Genomic DNA, 26,077 nt, shown 5'->3' with positions numbered 1-26,077 from the left:
TAAAATGAAAACTGAATGAATTATTCACCCCATGTTAGGAACATGATAAAGGTTGAATGTTGAAGTGTAGTATCTCTTTTATACAGTGGTGAGCGATGCTATTAAAATTCTGATTTTATCTCAATTGGGGAGCTGAAAAAGAAAATTGGGCTACTTAGAGAGTTTAAAGAATAAACAGAGAGGAGGTTAGAAAGTATAATAACAGCATAATGAATAAACTAATAATAGAAAAATATATTTCAACTAATGTCATAATTTTTAATATATAAAATATACAAATGAGAGGGTTAAAAGAATAAACTGAATAGGTGCATTAACCACAAGAATGAAAGCTAAAGTGTTTTTCCCAAGATTTTTTATATAATTTGGTTTATTTTAATTTTCGTAATTTTTAAAATAACTTTTGGAGTAAAACATATATATATGTATGTATAGATATATATATATATCTGAAAATTTTATAGTAAATGTTCAATTTCTTTCATTTTTTTTTCAAATTACCGGTAAAAAACTCCCACGGGTAGGTACATTGAACATGAAAATACTTTCAAGTTAAAACGAATAGAAAAATACATTTTCATATAATTAAAGTTCTTTTTAAAATAATTTTTAAAGTAATATATATATATATAATTACGGAGTTACTTACGTATATAATCTATATTTATTTATGTTTAAATTACAGAGTTACAAGTTGCTACAAGGTGGAACGGGCATGAAAATACTTTCATGTAGAAATCTCTCACGAGAATAACACAATAGTAGTATAAGTGGTTTTTTTGTTGAGGGATGAAAGAAACAAGGGCCAAGTTTATAGCAGAGAATCTCATCTTTTGAGAGGAACAATACTTTCAATAATAGAAGCCTTTGCAGATTGCTGAGTTCATTAAAATGATATCTATTTTTTCTATGGATCAAATTCAAAAAAATAAAATAAAATTCCAATGATGAAAAACAAAAATAATGTATTTAGAAGGTACTAAAAGTTTATTTAAACCTACTTTTTTTAAATTTAAAAATTTAAATTTGTAAATGATTTTTTTTGGAAAGAGAAATAATATATAAATATAAGAAATGTTGAGAAATAAATAAATTATGTATCATTTTTAGTATGTTAATTTTTTATAATTAAAATATTGATTGAGTTATCAAATATAGTAGTCATCTTCGCCGTGCAGCGCACGGGTAAAAACACTAGTGTGTCCATATTTAGTTTGTACACATTTCACAAGATACTTGTGAAAATTTAATGTTAGAGTTGTATTGTAAATTAAATGTTTAATTTGAGTATATACTTCCCAAAATTGTTATTTTTTTTCTCAAGAATTATTGAACCTGGAATACACATAATGGGGATTACACTACTAGGTTTTTGTCTAGTTTTCATATTTGTATTTACGGGTTTTCGGGAACCCAAAGCAAGTAAATTTCCATATCAAGAATGTAATCTTCGAACTACCTTCCCGATTTTAGACCTTGGAAGCAAATAGTTTTGACCTAAGAGTAAGTTAACTCGGATCTAGGTTTTAAGAATCCGATAATGAACCTAAGTGAGAGCATTATAGAAATTTTTTAAGTGGGATGAAAATTGTGGTGTTTGATAGTTTGGAGTAGGGGTGTACAAGGGACGGGTTGGGACGGGTTTTGGTTAACCCTAACCCGGCCCTAAATATTGATCGGGTCAATTCATAGACCCTAACCCGTCCTTAGACCCGAAGCAACCCGACATTATGCGGGTCCAATTTAGGACGGGTCTATGTAGGACGGGACCGGGTTGGCCCGATGGACAATAAGTTTAAGACTATTTGATACTAATTGTAAAATTTAAAGATAATAACATACTAAAAGAGTTATAAGTTGGAACTATTTTTTAGAAGAAATAACTTGAAAGAATCCAATTCTTTCATAATCTATTGCACTTGAGAGGATTACATTTTGTTTGATCATTTCTTCACTTGTTTCACATATGCATAATACACACACATGATTTTCTCTTGTTAGAGCATGAAAGTGTCAATAGTTTGACCAACGTTTATTTAATTCATAAGGTAAATGTTAAACATTTTAATTTCATCTACATGGTAAGATAAATTTGAGCACCATGTATCACATTTTAATCATTATAAAAAATTAAAATTTTATAAAATATATATGTGGGACGGGCCGGGTGACCCGAGTGTCAACCCGAACCCGACCCTACCCGAAGTCGGGTAACTCAAAAATCAACCCGAACCCGGTCTCTTTTAATGATCGGGCCGGGTTCAACCCGGCCCTAAAAGCTTGGGCCGGGACGGGTTGGCGGGTAGGGCCGGGTCTTGTACACCCCTAGTTTGGAGGGGAGGATTTGATACCCCACCTATTAGAAATACCACCCCACTTAAAACAAATTTCGGAAACTTAATTTCCGAAGTATTTTCTCACTAAAAAATGAGATGTTACGTTGTATTTTGCACTACTAAGTATATAATTTCGGAATATTAAATTCCGAAATAATTCGGAATATAAAAATCCGAAAATTGGAGGTGTGAAATCCAAGTAGTGGGGTGAGAAATCTAACCCCCGATAGTTTGGGGTGGAAAAATCAACTCTCTTCTTCAAACCCCACAGGCCCAAAGCCCACATGATGGATAAGATCTGACTGGTTCATCATGCTATACAGAAGGGAAAGAAAGAGCATTTTGTATTGTTAGAAGAAAGAAACCATGGCAGCTTCTGCTACTACCACCTTCTTCTCATTACCATCAATACAAAATCAACATGCATCATTACCCACACCGTTTCTGGGTGTTCCTCAATGCCAGAGTAAATTCTTTGGTATAAGAAAAAAACCACCGCAGAAGCTTGTGGTGGTGGCGGTGACCAAAGACTCCGATGAAAAAGTCCCGTCCTGGGCTAAACCAGACTCCGATGAACCTCCTCCGTGGGCTCGCGATGAAGCCAACAACAAAACTGCTTCATCTTCTGGATTTGAAGTTCCCTTCTACGTTTATCTACTCGCCTCTGCTATCACTGCAATTGCAGCTGTAATCAACTAACCTCTTCCAATTTCACCATGATTTTCTGGTTTTCCATTTGTGATATGTATCTGTTGTTTTCACAGGTAGGTTCCATTTTCGAATACGTGAATCAGAAACCAGTCTTTGGGCTTCTTCCCTATGACAGTGTGTTTTATGCTCCCGTGCTTGGTTTCTTCGCCTTCACTGGCATTCCCTCTTCGGTAATTACTCGATCACCCCTTTTCCCAATTACTAGGGTTTCAGTTTCAATTTGAGAAATAGTTGCTTCATTACTCCAATTTGTGACCATGGTGCATTTTTTGCAATTTGGGTAGTATAAAAAATATAACTTTATACTATATGTTTCTTTATGAGTTATGGTGTTTGAATTCAGATTTTCCTTTGGTACAAGTCTGTTCAAACTGCCAACAAGGAAGCTGAAGAACAAGATAAGAGAGATGGCTATTTATAGAAGCCATGTGTAAACTTCCAATCTACTGCCTTTTTTATCTCACCTTTTCTGTAACTGTAAATCACACAAGAAAATTGCAGATAATGCCATAGGGTAAGTCAAAGTCCAGTGTGAATATTTATGAGGTTTTGTGAATATCTATCGACAGATTAGCTTATTGAACACAATGCCATAATGTATTCTGCAATCAGCACAATTTCCTTTTATATGGTTTGTGCGATTATCATGATGACTCTCATCTGAAACTGCTTTACCTTCCCCCTTTGTTATGACAATTGGTTGTAAGGGTTACTTATTATTAAGTTTGATTGGAAATGTATCAGTGCTACAACGAAGAGGAGGAAGTGATCAAGAGAGATTTTACTTATGTATCAATTGTATTGAAAGGAAATGAAATTAAGTCGTACAAAGATTACAGAGAGTGAAAGTTCTATAGATAACAACAATAGTAAGTCGCCTTACATGTGACTTCTGAAAACTAATTCTATAACTCTATAACCTGCTACTGACTAGTAACTACTCTAATACTCTATGATCTGTTATCCTTATCATCCCCTGCAAACTCAGGGTGGCGGAACTCTAAGTTTGAAACGCCAATTCTGAAAACTAGCTTGAGATATGGGCTTGGTAAGAATTTTGACAGTTTCTTAAATAACAGGAATGTGCTAAACTTGTAATTGCTTTTGTGAAACTTTGTCTTGAACAAAATATAAATCTAGAACAAAATATAAATCTAGCCCAAAATGCTTGGTGCAGGATTGGAGAATAGGTTTGGCAGCAAACAGTTATTGCCATAAAAGGCATTTTGAGCAGATAAACCAAGTTCAGATAGGAAGATTTGAAGTCAAGTAATTTCAGTTGCTGCTGCATAAAGGCTCCTATATTCAGCTTCTGTGCTGGTTTTAGATACAACCTGCTGCATTTTGGTAGACTAGTAAATTGGATTTTAACCAACCTCAACCGCTAGCACTCTCAAATTTTGGCCCAGCTCGCAACAATAATTGTAGACTCTGTGTTTTCACACTATTTCTATATGACCCAAAACACTCAAATGAGTGTCAAATCTTATACATTAGTCTTAGATTTTCTAGGTTGATGAAATATAAGAAGAAGCTCCATTAATATAGAGGAATAACAGATGAGAGGATAAAGACATATTAAATGTGGGACTTAAAATAGTTGACTACTGATTGACTTTTGTGTGAAATTTCAATTCATTTTTTGTCAATTTTGACTTTTTTTTTTTTACTATCCAAACATTGGTTAAGTCTTGGTCATTCTCAAAAAATGTTAGATGGTAACATTATCTTTCAAATTCCACCAAATTCATACAAAAGTGACATATATAACTCTAGATTTGAGTTCTTTTTTACACTTCCACGAACATGTTGTAGCAATATCTTTATTTTGTCTTCTAAGTAAAAAATGACTTAGTACGCATCTAATTGGGTTTAGAGAGTTTATAATAGTTGTGAACATTAGTTCAAGGTCACCAAGAAGATAAAAATTACCTCGGTTTTATTTCTATGACCTAAAACAAACCTGAATTTTTTTTTTTGAAATATGACTGCAATTCAATTAAACTTGGACCGGCATTGAGGCCGAAATATCCGCAAAACAAAAACAAAAGAGGTTGCTTGAGGGAACCTCATCAATCCATACCAAACCGGCGAATGAGGAAGCCCTCCTAGCAAGCAAATCCGCCACATAGTTGCCATAACAGCGCATAAACGAAAGAGTCATTACATCAAATGAACGACAAAGAAATACTAAAATCACACAGTATTTTTTTCAAAAAACTTGTGCAATTCATTCAAATTTAATTTATTTAATATGAGATTCATAAACAGAGATCATGACCGATCGAAATAAGGGTAAAAAACCCTTGAACTCATTCATATCTTTCCGTTTTATTTATTTTTTGATTTATTTTTTTGTTCACTTAAATATTTTTATTTGATAAAAAATTAAGAAGTAAATTAATATTGAAATTAGAAAGAAAACTAAAACTGTAATAAAAATTTAAAATAAGTTGAGACCAGATTAAAATGAAGATGGATAAAATTTGCTCTCATCATTGACATGGACATGGGGGTTGAGATCCTCTCCAGTGGATTTATCTCATGTTTTCTCCAGTGGACATTTGTGACGGTTTCTTAGCTACCACAAATTCTGTCAATTTTGTTTGCAGCATTTTATGACAACTGACAACATTTTTTGGCGGTTCAATGTCCACTGGAGAAAATATGAGAGAAATTCATTGGAGAGGATATGAACCCTGGACATGGACATAAGCACATTTTCATACTTCTTTATTTTTGACATCCGACTTGAGCATCTAAGGGTGAAACACAAATTTCACTATAAGAATTTCATGTTTTCACTCTCAAGTATGATTCCCCAAAGTTCAGCATGGAGAACAAAAAAGGCCCAAATAAACATAGAAACAATCTATAAATACGCTCTGATGATTTCTTACAATCGTAATAGCCTTCTTAGCTCAGTGGTAGAGCGCGTGGCTTTTAACCACGTGGTCGTGGGTTCGATCCCCACAGACGGCGTTGTTTTTATTTTATTTTTTCACTTTTACGGCGGTGTCTTTATGTCACAAACAAAGGGTAACATAACACAACGTGACCAAATGAACACGCTACTGTTTTCACTTTTCCAACATTAGCCAGACAGACAACAACAACAACAACGATCGAAACTCACATCCACGACGACTTGTTACAGATCTCCATGTCTTTTTTTTTTTGCTTCAATTTTCAATGCCCTCACCTCACCTCACTGATCATCAATGCCATGATATGATTCTCAATTGACATTGCTTCTTCATCTTCCTTTTCGATTTGGACTTCTCTGTTCACCCACATTTCCCATCTCTGCTCATGGACAACACTGTTCTGTACCTCCTTCTCCTCTTCTACTCTCTCTTTGCAACCGTGTTCTGCTCCATTGACAATTTTCACCAATCGTAAGTGTTTCTTTTCTTCCTTTTCTCACTTTAATCAAGTACCAATGTCGGTGTAATGTGTTTGTTTCTGAGATCTGATAACTGTTAGCTTTTGAAACTTTGATTTTTTGGCTTCACGCTTGTAAAAGTGTAAACTTTTCACGTTTTGGATCCTGCCCATGAATTTCATTTCCTGCTTTTGTCATTGGGTGGTGTGTGAGATTCACACTTTCACCCCATTTGCATATCTTTATATGGTTTGGATTGTTCATTTTTCAATAGGCAAAGGGAATGGGTTTGTATGTTGATGATAAACAAGTTCCAAACCAAGCTGTGAGCTAGTTTTACATTCAGAAGAAGGATGGTTATGGATTGTTGCCCCTTTCTTTTGATGCTTATATAAGTTCTTCAGTAACTAAAGTTGGACCCAATTTGAACCTAATGGGTTAATTGCTAAGGAATCAATTGTAAATGTGTGGTTTGTGGGATTGGGGATGAATGTAGCTACTGTTGTATTGCTGTCATCATGTGAACATTATTCCATGGAGTAAAGATTGCTTCATGTGATTCACACATTGTTTTACTTTCTATTCTTGCTGCAATTGTTGATTATACAGTTTAAGCTATTAATACATTCGACTCTTAAATTTTTGGATGTGTCCTTGCAAATCATTATTTTTATGTCATTGGGAAAATGGGAAGTGCATCTTTGTAGTAAGAATGCAGAAGATTTTGTGACGTTTTCATATACAAGAAAGGTTTGCTCACACATTATGGGCTTAGTTCAGAACTAAACATGATGGAAAAATCATCTGAACAATTCACCCTTCAGAATGTTAGCAAAAAACCTATGGCCAAAGCAACAAAAGAACATTCAATTGAATACTTTATCTCTGGCGGTGGTATGTAGGTGTGGTGTGGAATTGTCTTTAAATTAGCTAGTGCAAGAAAGAACTTATGGAATGTATTTTTTGTCGGTATGGTGTAGCCTATGCAGCCAATTCAATATTTTGGGACTGAGACTCTTTGCTTGTTACCATTATTGTACGACTAAGTTTGTTCTGGTTGTCATGAAGTGCATTTTATATTTGCACTTTCAAGCTGTGGTAAGCTATGCTAATTCTCTTGTCCCACTTTTGTCTGAACAGCTTTCCCATTGTGGAACCTGATCCTGGTCATACAAAACTTCGTCTTTCAAGAGAAGGCTTGGAAGCTATTGAGAAAATAACAAACCCCATCGCATCTGTTGCAGTAAGTTTGACAGAAACTCTGGATCATCCACTGTTTGTGTTTTTTGATTAACATATTATTTAACCGGGGGGGGGGGGGCACTTCATGGTGTTTTAATGGATTGGTTTCAAGACGTAGTGAATAGTGATAAGCTAATATTAGGTTTCACATGGATAACTCATCTTTCCCTGAGAATGTTACTCATTGATGTTGTATGAGCAGTTGCTGTTATTTATTCTTATACACTTCGTAGATGACGGTTGGCAGTTCACTCAAAATAAAACATGAATTTAAAAGTAAACCTTGTAGCACAGGTCGCAATGTTTGACGACATATATTCTATAAATTGGCTTTTGTAAATATTAGCATGTTGTTGAAAGTCAAAACATGAAACTCTCAATATTTCAGAAATTCAAAAGTATTGTTTTCTTCCACTAAAGGTGAGACAGAAAAACGTCTTAAGAGTGAGGAATTACAATTTATGGAAGTGCCAAAGTGTAGCTAAATAACTACCAAAGTTGATGATCCTCTTCTTTCCCACTGAGTTGCAACTTGCATCAAGATTTTTTCTTTCTCAAGTAGCCTCACTTTGCATTTTTTCTTTTCAATAATTTGAGTAATTGAGATGTTGGAGATAAGTCTTTGTCTTACTCTTATCATGTGAATATAAGTACTTTGCCATTTATTTTATGCTTTGTAATGGATAACTTTTACTATAATTGATAAGTCTTGCATATATAGTGTTGCATATTTATTTGATAACTTTGTTCAGTGGTTCATAAATCCTACCATTTCTGGGTTCTACTTTATCACTTTTCGACTGTCTTTATCAGGTGATTCTTACTGATGTTTTTATCAGGTAATTGGACCATACCGCTCAGGAAAATCATTTTTGCTTAATCAGCTTCTCTCTCTTTCTTGTTATGAAGGTGCGTCTTTTACATCTACTAGAATTTTAACCTCATCATCTACATTATTAGGAAAATTTTGCAGTCATCATTTGACTACTTTTAAGGATTTTATGTACACTAATGTGTTTGTTTTGTTAGGGTTCGGTGTGGGGCACATGCGTGACACCAAGACAAAAGGTGTGTGGAGATTGGGATTTTCTCATTGTTTTGCTTAGTTGGAGTTACATATCATTTTTTAAAACATGTCTTTATTCTTGTTTGGTGATGTCATACAGGGATATGGATTTGGGGAACACCTATAGAGTTGGATATTGATGGAGTAAAAACATCTGTCTTTTACCTAGATACCGAAGGATTTGAAAGCATAGGAAAGTCAAATGTATATGATGATAGGTAATTGCTGACTCATTGTATATTGGGGTTTATTTTTTATTTTATTTTTTGAAAATATGTTTATGTTGGTAATCACTTGCCATTCCTCGTTTGACATTTTCTTGTGTTTTCCTGTTACAGGATATTTGCACTGGCAACTGTTATGAGTTCTGTGCTTATCTATAATCTTCCTGAGACGGTTAGTCATCATAACCCCCTTGAAAAGTGCTGCCCTTGTTTGTTGTTGTAATGGTGGATTGACAAATGAAAAAAGTCCTTTTTGAGTGTTAACGAACATAACTTCATGCATCAGTGATGAGTATGGCATTGGATCCCCAGGCTTAATGTCATACACTATGTGATGAAAGTGCAAGTCTAGAGTGAGCTCAAATACTTTGCTGTGTCTAATTATAAAATATTTAGTGTGAGTGCATCCTAGTTTGTTTATTTAATTTGTTTAATAATAACATTATGAGTAGCTAAATTTCTTATTTTAATAAAAATCAGTAAGCTATAGTATAATTGTATATAAAAAATGAATGGAAAAAAATAAGAAATTTGGGAGGCCTAACTCAACCCAAAAGCTATCTCAATAGTTGAGGTTTCATGTTTGCTGGGGTCAACTTTCAATAAACATTTAGTAGCTGAATAATCTAGAAGGCCACAATCAGTAAATGTCCTGTTTTAATTATGCTAAAATGTTTTTATCTTCGTGTTTTAAGATACGAGAAGCTGACATCTCTCGACTCTCTTTTGCGGTTGAGCTGGCTGAAGAATTTTATGGGAGGTTTGTGTGTGTGCGCTTGTGTATTATTTTTAATATTGCTTGGTAAATGATAAAACAATATTTGGGTTACTAACTTGTTTTTTTTATTTGCATATTCAATGCATTATAATTTGCAACTCGAATGTGTTGGAACAGAGTCAAGGTAGGTCAAAGGCCTTAGTACTGTCCTCATTTATCTAATTACTCTTTTTGCATGAAGTTTTTCATTGTTAATTTCGTTTTTGTTTGAATTTTTTATTTTTGAAGGGTCAAGATGTTGCATTTGAACCTGCTAAGCTCTTATGGCTTATCCAACGTGATTTTTTGCGTAAGTTTAATCCCTTTCCTTGATTGTGTTCTGATCAATAAGATATCTGCCACCTTTTCAATCCCCTTTGTTCTCTTTTTTTGGGCCACTAACAGACAATGCAAATAAAATTATTTTGGTCACTGCTGAATTCTAGGCAATATATCTCTGCTGCTGCCCTTCTCTATCATGTGTACTCCATTGGGTACTAATATTTTCCTTAATTGCTTGCAGAAGGAAAATCAGTGCAAGAAATGGTGGATGAAGCTCTTCGAAGAGTCCCCAATTCTCATGGTTAGTATATTTGCTTGCAGCTTAACTTTATGTGCAGTCTGATTTTCCATAATTTCTAAAGCAAATTTTCTGATGATAGGCTATTTGTTTATTATTGATTTGCAGGGGACAAAAATATTGATATGGTATTTTCTTTTGTGGATTTCAATTTGCAATTATCAGTAAAAATATCACCAGTCTGGAACTGAATGTTAGTTTACTTCATCAGGTCAATCAGATCCGGGACTCATTGGCTATTATGGGTGACAACAGTACTGCCTTTAGCTTACCACAAGTATGTGTCCTCATGTTTTCTTTTATATCTTTGCCATTCCTTACCATGGAATTCTTAGTCCCTTGCATGAGATTCTTTAATCCTTGATATTTGATGGACCATTTCCATCAGGACAGATTTCCTTTGTCTTATATTGAATGACAAAAGTTGACCTTTCCAGCTACATGGTAGAGCTTAGAAATCCCCATCCTATTTGTGCCTGCACTTGCCTTGTATTAGTTATCTGTTAGGAATCGATTTCCTAACAATGGTCTCAAACACAGAATAGAGGTAAATGAACTGAAACTGAAATGATTGCTTATTGAATTATACTTGGTAAATTACAGAGAAGGGGAATGGTTCCCTAAATCTGACAAGAGCTCAGCTCCTAATAGGAAGCTTATTGCTTCCTATCCATTTCCTTACACAGCTATGAAAATAAGATACCCCTCGACCCTCCTCTAACTACCTTCTTATAGTAAAGTCCTATTACAATCATTGGCTCTCTCTCTTCCTGAAAGTTAGGGAATTAGTTATCCACCTGGAGATTCCCTTTTCCCCTTCTAGAATAAACCTTCCACTCTTTGGGCCCTACGCCATCTTGCACCAAAGGCCCTGCACGACTAGCTGCTCTAACATTATCGCTATGAGAAATAATCCATCACAGATTGCAACTCTTTGCATTTTCACACAAGTTAGTTTTGGGTGATAAGAAGTCTAATTTTCTTCTAAATTATGTTGCTTCTTGTCCAGCGCAGTACTTCTTAGTTCTAAAATGTCATTGATAAATATTAATAACTGGTAAAAGCGCTGTATGCATGGTTATTTGAAAGCCATGTTGAATAGAATTGAAAGAGCTTTTACTCTTCTTATTGTGAAGAACGTGACCTCAGTCTTGAAAGTAATATTTCTGATGCATGAATTCAAGTGTAATTTCAAATAATAGCTAGCAAAGTATCAATGTGTTTATTTATAAGTTATAACCAGAGTATTTATAAGTTATAACCAAAGTCCACCTACCTGTCTGATGGATGCATTTCTATATTTATATTTCAAAGTAGAGATTATTGCTTTATTAAACTGCAGTCTTTAATTAAATGTTACTTGATCTGGCTCACGTGGTTGAGACATTTGGTTGCAACTTGCAAGTCCTTGGCAGGGGGTTCAGCATCCCCTGAAACATATTTTTTCCCATTCCCTCTTTTCGAGCCTTGTAATGAGGATCCCTTAGGCACCACTGTAGTAATGGGGTCTCTCTTAAAATGTCTAGTACAAATAGAAAATGTATTTTTTTTTACTAAAACCAGACTGCATTTGTTGGCTAACTGATTGTTGCTATTGGACTTTAAACAGCCACATCTTCAGCGAACAAAGCTTTGTGACATGAAGGATTCAGAACTTGACCCATCATATGTGAAGAAACGGGATAAATTAAAAGAGCTTGTTGCTAGCTTAATCCGTCCAAAGATTGTTCAGGGAAAATCTCTAAATGGAAAGGAGTTTGTTTCCTTCCTGGAGCAGGTACTTGGTTTTGCATGTTTAGGGTTGAGGGTTTTACATCTTCTCTTTGAAGGAATGAATAAAAGTAATCTTAGTTTAATGTGAAATAAGCCTTCTAACTTAATTTTCAAGTCCATGGTATCTGTTGTTTCTCTAAATAATGTTATATGAGTGACCTCAATGGAAGATTCTGTGTGACTCAAAGTCATTGTAGAGTAGAGTAGAATTAGGATAAGCAAATCAATCAAGTAGCAGAAAATATAGCTTGTTTGTTTTGCTTTCTTTCTATGGCAAATAAAAATCAAGGTTTTAGTAACTATCTAGATATATGTCTTCAAATTTTGACTTTTAGTTGTTTAACTTGCACCTATAAGTTGTTCTAAGTCTCTGTTTCAATGCACTTCCTGCTCTAGCTCATAAAAATGGAGTTTTTTTTTTGTGGGGGTGGGGGATCTTACTTTATGCATTCACTTCTGATGTTTTCGCTCGTAAGTAATATATTTTCTACATCAATTTTAGCTCTCTATCATCTCAAATATTTTCAGACTAAGGATAATAATTGCACAACTAATAAGATCATGCTTTCAGAATTGTGAGTTTATCCTCTATATCTCCATTAAACCACTTTAATATGTTTTTTCGAACTTAGATACTTGAAGCCTTGAACAAAGGAGAGATTCCATCGACGGGCTCTCTTGTGGAGATTTTCAATAAGAATATTCTTGAGAGATGTCTTAAGTTATACAGTGAAAGAATGGCAACCGTGGATCTACCTCTTTCAGAGGAATCTCTACAAGAGTCCCATGATAGGTCTAGAGGTGAAGCCATGGAAATGTTTGATCAGCAACATTTTGGCCGTCACCATGCTAAGAAATCAATCATGCAGCTGGAAGAAGAAATAAATAAGGTATTGCTTGAATGTTTGTAATATAATGGAAGCTTGCAAAATAAAATTGGCTCACTGGCAATTTAATTAGCAGCTAAAATGTTGATGGAGAAATTTTGTAGAATGATATTCTCTTATCAAATATGTCCTTATGGTTTGAATTCTAAACTATTCTGGTTCTTAGCAAAAATAAATGAGTAGGTTAAATAGCAAAAATCTTTTGGTTGTTAGTGTCTTACTGTAGGGGACACGTTGAGTCTGTCAGCACGAGTGAGAAGCATGACTTATGAAGGACTATGGGTCCTCTGTCCTCAAAGCTTCAAAACGTCAATGAGTTGGCAACTAGCTTTTGTTAATTATGTTAAAAGTTATGTCTAGATTAAGCTGCTTAGCTGGTTAATATCCTTTTACTACATTCAACATAAAAGAGCAGCCTTTGATTTGATGATGTATGGTTCTTTGCTGTATACTCAATTTCGGTCTTCTAATTTGAGTATGATGATTCAAGCTTATCTGTACTATGGAAATTTGATATTTACAAATGAAAATTATGCAGGTATATAAGAATGCCCTTTTCCAAAATGAATATAAATCTTCAAAGCTTTGTGAGGCACTGTACACCAGATGTGAGGACATGATGGATCAGCTTCAAGTTCTAAGGCTTCCTTCCATGTCAAAATTTAATGCAGGTCTCATGAAATGCAATAGTAGTTTTGAGCATGAGTGTGTTGGACCTTCGAAAACAAATTACGAGAAGCGGATGTTAAAGGTCTGGCATGATAATAGTGTTTTCTCAATTTTTTATTCTGATACTTGTGGGGCATGCTTTATGTTATTCCTTTTTCATGCTTGTATTTCGCTTGAACATTGGAATCCTGGGCCTTAGTTTAGTACACAGAAGTGATTCTTTTCCCTATTTTATCTGTCTAACTCTGCACTATCCTTAATGGAAAAGTAACTGTATTCGATATGCGTACTGAGTTGACCTTTTTATCGGTACATTGAAGACTCGTTTGTCATAAAATATGGAATTGTTTGTACTCGTCTGTCACGTGAAAATGTGACAGTATTTGATATACTAAATTGACCTTTTAATTAGGTATTAGTATATAGTACATAGCAGACTGATTTGTCATAAAATGTGGAACTGCTCCTATTTTCTATGAAGCAAATAAATTATTCTAGTTAATTTTTCCTGATTTGCTAGTGATGCTTGACATACCTTGATGTAACAAATGAATATGCAGATGCTGGAGAAGTCTAAGTCTCTATTTATAAAGGAGTACAACCACAGGCTTTTCAATTGGTTGGTGGCCTTCTCCCTGGTCATGGTAGTGATTGGCCGTTTTATTTTGAAGTTCATTTTGATTGAAATTGGAGCATGGGTACTTTTTATATTTCTGGAGACCTACACGCGGTTGTTTTGGTCAGCAGAGTCACTTTACTATAACCCAGTTTGGCATTTTATAGTTGGAACTTGGGAGACTCTTGTTTACAGCCCAATCCTGGATCTTGACAGGTAATTCAACCACTTTCCTTCCACGCTTCCAACCAAATTCATATATCTGATATAAGTTAAAAACTTTTTATGGGTTGCTTTTAAGATCCATATTACTATATGCTAGATAATTCAAGTGGTGTACTCACTCTTATTTCCATTGATGTTGTGTTTGTGTTTGTGTTTTCCTTCATCTAATACACATCAACATCATAACTTACTGAAAACATTAATTGCCAAAGTAGAACCAAAGGGTTCCAAATTAGATCCAAGTGGTTCTCTACAACCTGGGAATGTTCTTCGTTTTCCTTTCTTTCTGTCAACACTCAAACGTTTAGTTTCTTATTTGTTTCTAGTTTAGATTTATATTTTCCCCTGTTTGTTCTTTCTCATTTAAAATTGCTGAATATTGTTATAAGGTTCCAAATTGACTAGAGATATGGTCAAAGTAATCCTTATGAAGAGTAAAGCAATCATCACTGCTCAGCTAACTTTTGGGGTAGAGAAGTACTTAGGTCCAATCAGGATATTAATATGCTCTCAGAGCCTATTTTAGATCTGTTATTGACCCACCAATAAATGGGTCATGCGCAGATGCAGGGACAGACCTAGGTAGTAGGTAGTTTGAGTTTCGCCCTTGCTTAGATATCCAGTCCTGCAATCTTCACGCTCCAGATGTCTAGCCTTGAGCGTGAGGGAGATGTGTGTTATAGTTCCCCATTAACTAGATATATGGTCAAAATAATCCTTATAAAAAGTAGAGCAATCTTCACCCCTGACTAGCTTTAGGGGTAGAGTTAGATCTAATCCGGATTTTAATACCTACAAACAACGTTAAACAATGCCAACTAGTCACTATCTTATTCAATTATGAAAATAATTTGATTTTATGGAAAAATGTTGTTGATATTTGCTATATGATTGTTTTGTTGATTGAAACAGATGGTCTATTCCCCTTGGTGTAATAGTTTCATTTTTCATACTTTATTGGCGGTGTTGTGGGAAAAGGAAACATGGATCTGGGTGGCTGTTACCTTTGTACAACAGCAATAAAAATGGTCCAAATCGGCCAAGAACAGATTAAAGTCTCAAAACCAATGATGATGATTCAGTTGCAGCCAGCCATGCTTTAAAAATGTGGGAGTGTTGCTCATCAATTACATTCCTTCTGGCGAGCTTATTCTTTTTTGTATGCGGAGCTCGTGTGCCCTTTCTTCTGTTGCAGAGAGTGTAAAAAGGTGATCAGAGGGTGATTGAATTGGATCTCTGCCACAGCTTATGTAACTTAGTGCATTCAAAAATGTTCTTTGCTGTCTTAATAACATTATTTTGCAAATGGTCTTAGAGTAAATTGGATTTAGATACATATGCTGTGCCACTATCATGTATCTACATGTAGACAGGTCAATATATAACAAAGAAAAGGAAATAGAGGTTGATTCTTTATTCTTTTGTCTTCACTTAGTATGTATGGAGAATGAGTATGACAGAGAATTACACGTGGACACCTACTATATCTTACTAGGATTTTCACATGGGTGGGTGGCTCGGTAAAAATATTTCAAAAATGCTTTATGACTTAATAAGGACTATTTTCAATCAAACAACATTTTTTTCATGGACTAAACACTAGGTTTTTTTCACAGGAACCATTTTAGATTACAGTATATAAATTCGGGATATAAACATTTTTAATCATTTTGTTTAATTTAAAACATAATCTATTGAAAATATTTTATAAATTTAAATGAAATATGATGGTGTAACATAAAAAAAAATGATGGTGTGCTCCTTGTGTCCCTAACTATAAGATCCTGTAAAGACATACTTAGTGTTTGTTGACATACTTAGAGATTCTAGAAATATTTATTATATTTTTTCAAGAATATCCTTGTGTACTTTTATTATTTACATACTTCTCATTACTCAATACCCTATTCATTTCAAAATAATTGTTTAGTAAGAGAAAAAAAATACACAAAATGCAATTAATTTTGTTTACTTTTAAAATGTATTTTTATTTTTATATTTTACCTTTTAAAATGTATTTTTTTTTATCTCTTGTCATTTATTATTCTCATAAGGCATTATTTGACAAAATATCAATTAACATTTTATTGAGATTGTAAGTTTCTTGAGATTGTAAGTGACAAATATATAGAAATAATTGTTTTCCTATCTAAATGGACAATTATTTTAAAACGGAAGAAGTACATTAATTAAAGGTAAATGTAAAAAAAAAAATATAAACTTTCTTTTTATGCTTCAAAAAATAATAAAAAAAAATATAGAAATTGTTGCTTTGTTTGGATGCAGAGGTGAAAGTAAGAGGAAAGAATATAAGTGGAAGGAATATAAAAAGAAGGAATATAAAGGGAAAATGAACTGATTTTGAAGTTGTTTGGATTGAGAGAAAAAGAAGGGATAATAAGTGGAAAAGTGAGAGTGGTCAAAATGAGTGTGATGCATTATTACTATGTTATCCCTCATATACATTTCTACAAATAGTTCATATATCATTTTTTTAACTATATATTAAAATCTAACGTCATTTCTAAAATGATTTTAAGATATAATTTGAAATAGACTTTTTTCATTTTTTATACCATTGTAACCTGAGACATAAAAAGAAAAATAATATATGTACGTGAAGTGCATTTTGTTTATTATTAAAGTTAAACAGTGTAAGGGTGATTAAGTCTTTTACTATTAAAGCCTCTCTTTGTCTCATTTTCTTGGCAATGATGCGAGGAAAACTGCACCTCTACTGTTCACGTACAGAAATTCCTACATTTTCCTTTTCGATGTGTGCCAAACAACTATGTATTTAGTTTTCCAGCCTCTTTCCATTCTTAGTTTTCCTTTCAGTGCAAGTTCCACCGAAACAAACAGACGCTACAAATCTGCCAAATAGCCTTTCACGCGAAGAATCTCTAGCTCATGTTGGGGAACACCTAAAAGAAAGGGATCCGAGATAGTCGCACAACTTTCGATTGTAACTAACAAATCATTCGCGACATTGCAATATTTGAAGGCTAATACTTCAACTTCTCCCTCGCAAAAGATTGAAGTCATTGAGGAGCATAAGGAATCTCAAGCTCTCATGGGTCGTAAAGGGAAGAAGGTAACTTTGCGCAATTCACCTCACAAATAACATTCCTATACCTACAGTTCCAAACAAGAGAGACCTTCACGCAACACATTAGCCTTTGAAATGAATGGATTTCCGCCAACTTCAATCACTTGGAAGCCACATATCCACTTGCCATGTTCATCCCCGACAAGACCACCCCAACCCATGCACTTATAGCTCTCCATGTAGCTTCCATTCGTGTTTGGCTTTACAACACCACACAAAGGGGGAGACCATGTTTTCATCATGAAAGAACCATCGTGAAGCATGACAAGAGAAGATAACACCCGCATAAAATCATCATGTTCATGATAAATCTTCCGCCAAGTTTCCTCAAGCGACCAAAGAGTCCTTAAAAATCATATTGTTCCGTTATTTCCAAATGCCTCACAAACCCGCAATAAATTAAAGATTAACGGTATTGCGCATAAAGCAAGTAATCTAGGCAGCTACATCCGAAAGCTGGAAATTGGGCTACCGAGTCTGAGTCGAACTCATAAATTAAAATTAATATGTACTTTCTTAATAAGCGTAATTATCTTGTATATATGTAATAGACAACAAAAGACAACTTTACGTGACACATCAAATTTGATATCTGAAGGATTAAAGTGAAGTGGAAAGAAGAAGTGAAACCCCTAACAATGGACACTCACGGCGGTGGGCCCCTCCGTTCTCGGAGTTCACAGTCCCCTTCTCCGTCGCACTCCGCCTCCGCCTCCGCCACCTCATCAATCCACAAGCGCAAGCTCGTCTCTGAGGACCACGTGCCTCCCTTCCCCCCTTCCTCCTTCTCCGCCGACACCCGCGACGGCGCCCTCACCTCCAACGACGACCTTGAGAGCATCTCTGCCCGCGGCGCCGACTCCGACTCCGACGAAGACTCCGAAGACGCCGTCGTCGACGACGAGGAGGATGACTACGACAACGAATCCTCCATGCGCACATTCACCGCATCCAGGCTCAACAACAAACCCACCGCTCCCCGCAACTCCAAGCTCAAGTCCGATAACCACTCCGCCTCTGTCAAAATTGAGAACACCGACGCCGCCAAGGACGCCGGAACCGCCGTTAACGGTGCTTCAGGCGCTGGTGGATCCGTTGCCGGCATTGTGGTAAAGGAGGACGCAACTAAGATATTCACTGATAATTTGCAGACTAGTGGGGCTTACAGCGCCAGGGAAGAGAGTCTTAAGAAAGAGGTAAAGCTTCTCTGTTTCCATCTTCATTAGTTCCATGGAAATGATGAATTATCATTTGAAAACTGTGTTTGAGAATTGTTTTACCACTCAAAGATAAGGTAGTTAGGTAATAGAATGCTGGAATTTAATGCTAGTGTCACTACAATGTTGATTCAAAGTATTATATGATAGTGTTGTCACACTTTGAATTCAAAGTAATTTGAATATGTAAATTGTTTCAAACTGTTTTGAGGTGATGGTTCATGGTTGTGACTGTATAGTTATTGATTTTTTTCAGGAGGAAGCAGGAAAGCTCAAATTTGTATGCCTTTCGAATGATGGTGTTGATGAGCATATGATTTGGTATCTATTTCTCCTTTCTCTTCATCATTCCTGCCTGCACTACTCATCCTGCATATAAGCACGGGCGGGCCGAAAAATTAACTAGTGAGGGGGACATTTTGTTAGAGTAACTAGTTTAACGTATCTTATAGCGATTTAAAGATGTAGTTGACATTGAATTTGTTCTCTTTTTATAGAAGAGATCAACTTGGTTACTAAATGGCAATTAATATCATCATTTTAGCCTATTGAAAGATCAATTTAGTGGGCTTGAATGATCACTTTGATGGTCTTCATTTGATATTGAAGGGCCATTTTGGTGCTAACAGAAGAGGACTAATGTGATGTCGATTATATATTTTAAGGTTCAAAATTATGTTTCTCTAAAAGTCAGCAAAATAAAATTTGTGGTTTATACAATAAACGTTTCATACATTTATCTAAGCTGAGCAGATTACTTAATTTGTCTGTCTATTCCAGTATGCCTTTGTATTTATTTGTTTTTATTGAGACGGTAGACCTAAGAACCGGTAACATACATTCCTTATTAACCTAATGACTACTTTTATGTCCCAAATATAATAGGCGGCCAAATGCAAATTAGTGCAAGAGTATGCTTTTTACGTGAACACCTGCTTTTTACGTGAACACCTATTAGGCCAGGGAACCTGCGGCCCTTTTTGCATCTGACCCTGAATATAAGTTATGCTTTATCCATAGGAACTGCCTGAATGAGATTCAGTCAGCAGTTTTTTTTTTGGTAAAAAACTCTGCAATTTATATAATTAGCAAAACAAATCATTAATGATAATGTATTGATGTGTTCCTTTCTTCCCTTTGTTATTTGTTCCTTAGGTTGATAGGATTGAAGAATATATTTGCTAGACAACTCCCCAATATGCCGAAGGAGTACATTGTCCGACTTGTTATGGATAGGTAATGTCAACAATCCTTTTAAATACCTGTTGTACATTTTTTACTGGCATGGTGCTTAAATCAGTCTGTGTTTGTTTGGGATTTGGTTAAAAATTAATCCTCCATCCAAAAGAAAAAAACTTCAAGGTTATATTGGAGAATTATTTTGGACTGCCCAATACAAACCAAAACAAGCATTTCTTAAAATATTTGTTCTTTGAATATAGATTTGAGTCTTGACTCACTCGATTCTAGCTTGGAATGTAAAGTTTTCTACATTTGGATTTAGTGGCATCCTCCCTCCTCTCCCCCCCCCCTAATATAGTTATGACCCTGAAATTTACAGTTAGAAATGTGAAAATATAGAGTCATTTATTTATGCAGTGGGGCGCACTGTTTTTTTTCTTTCTAGTTTTTGTAATCTCTCAGAAGGTTTTGCAGCTATATATGATCTCTCTACTTCCTTTGCAACCAAACAATGAGAAACTGATCATAAGAATGACAAATATGTTGGTTGCGTTATTTTTAGTCTATGGATTTGTAATTGTAAATAATTATGTTATTTAGGATATCGTTATCTTTTTATTTGTAAGAATTTATCTTTAATAAGATATCTAGACTTTAGTATAAGAGTAAGAATATATATTTTCTTATGATTATATATCTAATTAGGATTTATGTAGAATTTTTATTATCCTTGGATTGTATATACCCTTTAGGTTGGCATGATTGTGGTTGATAATATTATTGACTTTCTCTTCTTCAAAGAGTATCTGTAACTTTGGAAGAGCATTCTAGGTTTATGAAGGTAGTAGTGCCCTATCAAACGGAGGTCTCTTGGTTTGTTTATCCTGGAGTACCTTGCCAAGAGGAGCGCTCACTATCATCCATCTTATTTCACTATCATCTCTCGTTCTTTTATTTAAGATTTAAGTTTGATTTGTAAGAAGGTATCTGTTGTTTGATATATTTAGATGTTTCTTTTACAAAATTTAGTTTGCAGACATGGCCACACGGTCAGTTCATAGTTGTGAACTAGTGAATTCATCAAAACGAACTGTGTCCTATATTTTCCTTTTTTGTAAACTAGTTCTTCCAAACATGTTTTCCCCTACTATCCATGAGTTTTCTCATGTCTTGTCTTTATGATCACGAATCCTTCGTATGTTAAATTTGCAGGAGCCATAAGTCTGTAATGGTCATTCGGCGTCATGTTGTTGGAGGCATTACTTATCGTCCATATGTGAGGTAATAATTTTTCTCCATATTTTTTTCCTCTTCAGGTTCTAGCAGTCTCTCTCATAAATTTTCTGTGTTTCCGTCTTTGAATTGTTACTGATTTACTGCTCCTGTATAAATATCTGAGTACTGAAGGGTTATGTTATGATAGTTATCATCTCAGATTAGCTCATTAAGAAGGTGAACTGTTGTTTGTCTGTTTTATGTTGTTATATTGTCTCGTACAAATTTGCAGTTTGGTTGCAAATGATAAAAATGCTTCTTAGCATTTATATAAGTGAGTGATCTGCGATTCAGTCGGACAGATATTTTTATTGAAATGTTCAATTGGTACATGTATTGTTTTCCTTGTTTTCTCCATTATTTTTGTCTCTTGCCTACGGATATTTGATACCTTAAAAGAAGAAAGCTTTACCTTTTAGTTTAATATATTGATTTATGTATTGATACTGCTTTACACTATGATTGATAGCCAGAGGTTTGGCGAGATAGCCTTCTGTGCAATTACAGCTGATGAGCAAGTAAAAGGTTATGGTACCAGATTGATGAATCACTTAAAACAGTTTGCACGTGAAGAAGATGGGCTGACACATTTTCTCACATATGCTGACAATAATGCTGTTGGATATTTTATCAAACAGGTTTGTTATCCATATATAAGATCCTTATCATCTGGGTTACTATTGCTTCTTTTGTGTGATAAGCCACTGCCCAGTAGTGAGAGAACTATGTTGCGTTATGAAAACAGATTTATTGGTTTCGAGATTAAGTTTTCAAATGTTTTTTTAGAAAAACATTGCAATTTTCTAACTTATTACAAATAATACATTTTTTTATTTTTCAAACAACTTCCCTATATGTTACTCTTGTCACATGGATTGCACCAGTTCATGTGGCAAGAAAAACTAAAAGTGGCATGCATATTTTTAACATGTGCTGAGAGCTATATGGATTGTGCCACCTGTGTACTGGCATATCCCACTTGGGTTGTGCCAATAGGGATGGTGCACCCATGTATATTACAAAGAAAAGGTTGATGAGGCTAAGGAGCAGTATTCTGGGATATAAAAAAATGTATTACTTTGGTATTGATGTTAGAAAAATTTCTAATCTGGGTTTGAAAAACCCATTTTCTGCCTGACAAGGGAGGTTGTTTTGATAATGTTTAGATTAATGCAAATCTTGCAATGATGTTTGATTCTGTTTACAGGGATTTACAAAAGAGATTCACTTGGAGAAAGAGCGATGGCAAGGGTATGGCTATACTCAATCTTCTTGTCTAAAGTCTATGAGTAGCACTTCACCCTCGGTCATTCATTTTAAGATTTTATTTTGATGCTGAGTTTATCAAGAGAGCTGAAAATTTTGTACTCTGATTTTGTTATATTTATATTTGATTGTTAGGGCTGTGAAGTTGTAAAGTACCATATGCTGGGATTCTTGGATTTTTACCCCATAGAATAATAGTTTCATGATGCACTATTTATTTATGTTATTGTATTCTTGTATACTACCTATAGTTAATTCGGTAATTGTAATTTCAGTTATATAAAGGACTATGATGGAGGAATTCTCATGGAATGCAAGATTGATCAAAAGCTCCCTTACACTGATTTGTCCACCATGATCCGTCGTCAAAGGCAGGTAAGATAGTTTCTATTTGCTAATTTTTTTAGTTTTACTTTGGCTTATTTCAGATACTCTTAAATTAGTGCATGATAGGATACACTGATGAACTTTCTTAATAAAAGTTTTAATATATTGCTCAATAAATAATTAAATATAAATTAGCCTTAACCTAATTCACTTAAATTGGGTTTTTAACAACAGTAACAATAATCAAGCCTTTGCCACTATGTGTTCTTAAATAGGGTGTTTCTTTCCAGTAAAACAGGTCTCCTTTTTCTGTTTGCTACAAGTTTTCTTTCAGCCACATATGCAAACATATTGCAAAGGGTGTGTAAGGGGTTGTAAAAACTTTGCAGCTGGGAACCATGATAAAATGTGACCTTGGCAAGATAAATACTTATTAACTCCCATGCAGCTGTTGGAATAAAATTACTCTAGAACTAGGAATTTATCTGTCACACTTGATATGCAATACTTTCTGTCCATCATGATTGTGTAGAACTGAATTTCATTATATAGTTAGTTTATGTTGCTAAAGTCCTATTTCTTTTGCATATAAAGGGTTTTTCACCCCAAAAGTTATGGTAGTAAAGTTTTACATCTCATTAAATTTTGGAGAGCAAATCATCAAATAGAAATTTATCAGCAAGTTAGACTGGAAATTTTGCGAAAATTAAGGCATGATAAGTAGGTTTCACCTTGTCCAGGCTTGGCCAAGAGACTAGGTAAGGTTAACGCTAACGCAAAAGCTCAACACAACCCATACAAGAAAAATAAAAGACCTTTTTGGGTTATATTTTCAGTCATTTATATATTTTTGAATAAATTAACTATGTTTATATCTGATGAGTTGCTTCTGGTTACCTTATAGCTTATATATCTTTAACTTGCCATTCATTAATAACATATTTTCCCATTTCATGATGTGATTATTCATTATTGGTTATAACTGTAGGCAATTGATGAAAAGATCAGAGAACTATCCAACTGTCACATTGTTTATGCTGGAATTGATTTTCAGAAGGTACAAGGCATTCTCGATTTTTCTTGTTTCTCATTCCTGTACAGCATTTGTTTTCCTGTATCAAGTTATTTTTGTTAAATTTGGTTTTAATTATCAACTCAATTTATACTGCATTCGTCATATTTGCACAATTCAACTGCACTTCTAAGATGCCATATATCATATATGTACGTTCCTTCGCAATATGAAAGGCTAGGGAGAGAATCATCACTCTTTTGGCCAAAGTTACATTCTACTTCATGTTCATATATTGGTAAAATTAGAAAGCGGATGGATATTAATTTTTTCCTCTCCTGATCAAACACCATATGCAGAAAGAAGCGGGCGTTCCTAAAAAAATTATTGATGATATCCCTGGCTTGAGTAAGTAACTAATTCTCCATCTCAGTTTAACAACTTATCAATGTTTTCTGCGCCTGTGGGAAAATTATGTATTACCTGTCTTCAAATATGGCTGTGTGTCAATTTTTTGGTCTTTTTTTTAGATTAGTTAACTTTTCCTTGTATATTGAGTTGTCTACCTCCCGTCTAAGACCTTAGAGTGTCTGTGACCTTTTTGCTATCTATTGTTAAGGACAACTTACTATTGTATACCGACCAGGGTTAAGTCTCTTTTCACATCTTCCACTTTCCATTCTATTACCCTCATTAGAATCTTCTAAACTAGGGTTAAGTCTCTTTTACTATCTGTGCCCCCTCCTTACCTCCCATCCAATTCGTAGCATAAGAGGTTTGTGCATAAACTGCATTGTTGGAGAAAATTGACCTGTAAATCCGTAATGTCTTTATGACTGAGATGATTTACTTTTGAATTTTCTGGTAATTTCCTGATTAATGTTTATAATGAATGGTGGAATGCAATAACAGGAGAGGCTGGATGGACTCCTGATCAGTGGGGTCATTCACGATTCAGAAGTTTAAGTGGCTGTACTGACAATGCTACAAATCAAAAACATTTGACTGCATTTATGCGTTCACTTCTAAAGGCAAGTTACTCAGATTTTCTTCACCTTGACATTAATTTTCATTCAATCAAACATTTTCCAGTATAATGATTGAAATTGCAAAGGGATTGATAATTAGATCCTTATTCATAGAAAATCATATTAAAAATATGCTTGAAAAATAGAAGTTACGTGGTGGATAAATCAATTGTTTATAATCAGATATTTCTTTTGAACAGTCAATGCACGATCATGCTGATGCTTGGCCATTCAAGGAACCAGTTGATGGACGGGATGTTCCTGATTATTATGACATAATCAAAGATCCAATGGGTAAGAAGGATCCATTATCACATTTCGCATGCTTTCACTTGATGCACTTCCCACAATGTTTTTGAAACACACATACATACACTCATCTATACTAACAGCTTAAGTTACCTAGAAGGTTAATAACACAGCAAGCAACCATGAAAAGAAAGTCTATAACATATTTGTAATTTTGAGCGCAGATTTGAAGACAATGAGCAAGAGGGTGGAGTCAGAACAATATTATGTTACATTTGAGATGTTTGTTGCGGATGTCAGAAGAATGTTTGCGAATGCACGCACCTATAATTCTCCAGAAACCATTTATTACAAATGTGCTTCAAGGCATGGTGCTTCAACCTCATGTTCATTTTTATCCCTTACCTTTTGTTTTTTTTTTGGTCGATACCTAACCTTCTGTTTAATCCATATATAATTTTTGCAGGCTAGAAGCTCACTTCCAAAGCAAAGTGACAGCTGGCCTACAGTCTGGCCCCAAAATTCAGTAGGGGACACTTCAACAGACGCGTGCTCTGCTTGCTTCCTGTTGTCATTACCTGTGTATTTATAGTGTTTGGATACTAGTTGCAACGCTAATGAACTTCCATATCAATCTGTTAAACAAGTTTTGTTCATTTTTATCTTCGAGGGATTCCAGGGCTTATAGTGTCAATGAATATCCAAACATAGCCTTGTAATTGTGTCCCTTATAATTAATTCAACTATGTCTAGAGTATTAGAACCAAATTTCCTTATTCTATCTTGCTTAGCTTCTTAGCTTCATGATTGGGCTCCGTAGCGCATTCTATCCTCTTCGTATATAATCAATTTTGATGTGGTATATAAAGCTATGACCTCTACATATTATAGCAATCTATTTTTTTCGAGAACAAAAAGATTGAATTGATAAATGAAAATCA

General features: G+C 34.7%; 2 protein-coding genes, 1 non-coding gene and 1 pseudogene across 4 annotated transcripts; all 4 read left to right on the top strand.

Annotated features, from left to right (window-relative positions):
- The first annotated feature begins 2,627 nt into the window (after window positions 1–2,627).
- LOC130730581 (uncharacterized) lies at window positions 2,628–3,763 on the top strand. The gene is made up of 3 exons (XM_057582627.1): window positions 2,628–3,023; window positions 3,101–3,217; window positions 3,391–3,763. The coding sequence occupies exons 1-3, from the start codon at window positions 2,703–2,705 to the stop codon at window positions 3,466–3,468; spliced, it is 516 nt and encodes a 171-aa protein (XP_057438610.1). The 5' UTR covers window positions 2,628–2,702; the 3' UTR covers window positions 3,469–3,763.
- Window positions 3,764–5,957: 2,194 nt separating this feature from the next.
- TRNAK-UUU (transfer RNA lysine (anticodon UUU)) lies at window positions 5,958–6,029 on the top strand. Its single transcript has one exon. It is a non-coding gene; the product is annotated as a tRNA-Lys (tRNA).
- Window positions 6,030–6,112: 83 nt separating this feature from the next.
- Window positions 6,113–15,887, top strand: LOC130730580 (uncharacterized; annotated as a pseudogene).
- Window positions 15,888–18,142: 2,255 nt separating this feature from the next.
- LOC130730578 (histone acetyltransferase GCN5) lies at window positions 18,143–25,912 on the top strand. Of its 2 annotated transcripts, none has more exons than XM_057582625.1 (13): window positions 18,143–18,776; window positions 19,054–19,118; window positions 19,953–20,033; window positions 21,192–21,260; window positions 21,724–21,892; window positions 22,462–22,505; window positions 22,796–22,895; window positions 23,836–23,904; window positions 24,219–24,267; window positions 24,772–24,890; window positions 25,088–25,181; window positions 25,361–25,502; window positions 25,603–25,912. In XM_057582625.1, exons 1-13 carry the CDS (start codon window positions 18,219–18,221, stop codon window positions 25,664–25,666), a joined length of 1,623 nt encoding a protein of 540 aa, XP_057438608.1. In that variant the 5' UTR covers window positions 18,143–18,218; the 3' UTR covers window positions 25,667–25,912. The 2 variants fall into 2 exon arrangements, with proteins under 2 accessions (XP_057438608.1, XP_057438609.1); XM_057582626.1 differs by having other exon boundaries at window positions 25,361–25,507; window positions 25,608–25,912.
- The last annotated feature ends 165 nt before the right edge of the window (window positions 25,913–26,077 follow it).

This window comes from Lotus japonicus, chromosome 1, assembly GCF_012489685.1.
Source record: "Lotus japonicus ecotype B-129 chromosome 1, LjGifu_v1.2".
Classification (NCBI taxonomy): Eukaryota; Viridiplantae; Streptophyta; class Magnoliopsida; order Fabales; family Fabaceae; genus Lotus; species Lotus japonicus.
This window is presented reverse-complemented; position numbering and strand designations above follow the sequence as displayed.

Coding starts and splice junctions, on each gene's coding strand:
- LOC130730581 (XM_057582627.1), top strand. CDS start 2,703: ATGGCAGCTTCTGCTACTACCACCTTCTTCTCATTACCATCAATACAA. Junction 3,024..3,100: donor CTATCACTGCAATTGCAGCT/GTAATCAACTAA, acceptor TTGTTTTCACAG/GTAGGTTCCATTTTCGAATA. Junction 3,218..3,390: donor TCACTGGCATTCCCTCTTCG/GTAATTACTCGA, acceptor GTTTGAATTCAG/ATTTTCCTTTGGTACAAGTC.
- LOC130730578 (XM_057582625.1), top strand. CDS start 18,219: ATGGACACTCACGGCGGTGGGCCCCTCCGTTCTCGGAGTTCACAGTCC. Junction 18,777..19,053: donor AAGAGAGTCTTAAGAAAGAG/GTAAAGCTTCTC, acceptor GATTTTTTTCAG/GAGGAAGCAGGAAAGCTCAA. Junction 21,261..21,723: donor ACTTATCGTCCATATGTGAG/GTAATAATTTTT, acceptor TATGATTGATAG/CCAGAGGTTTGGCGAGATAG.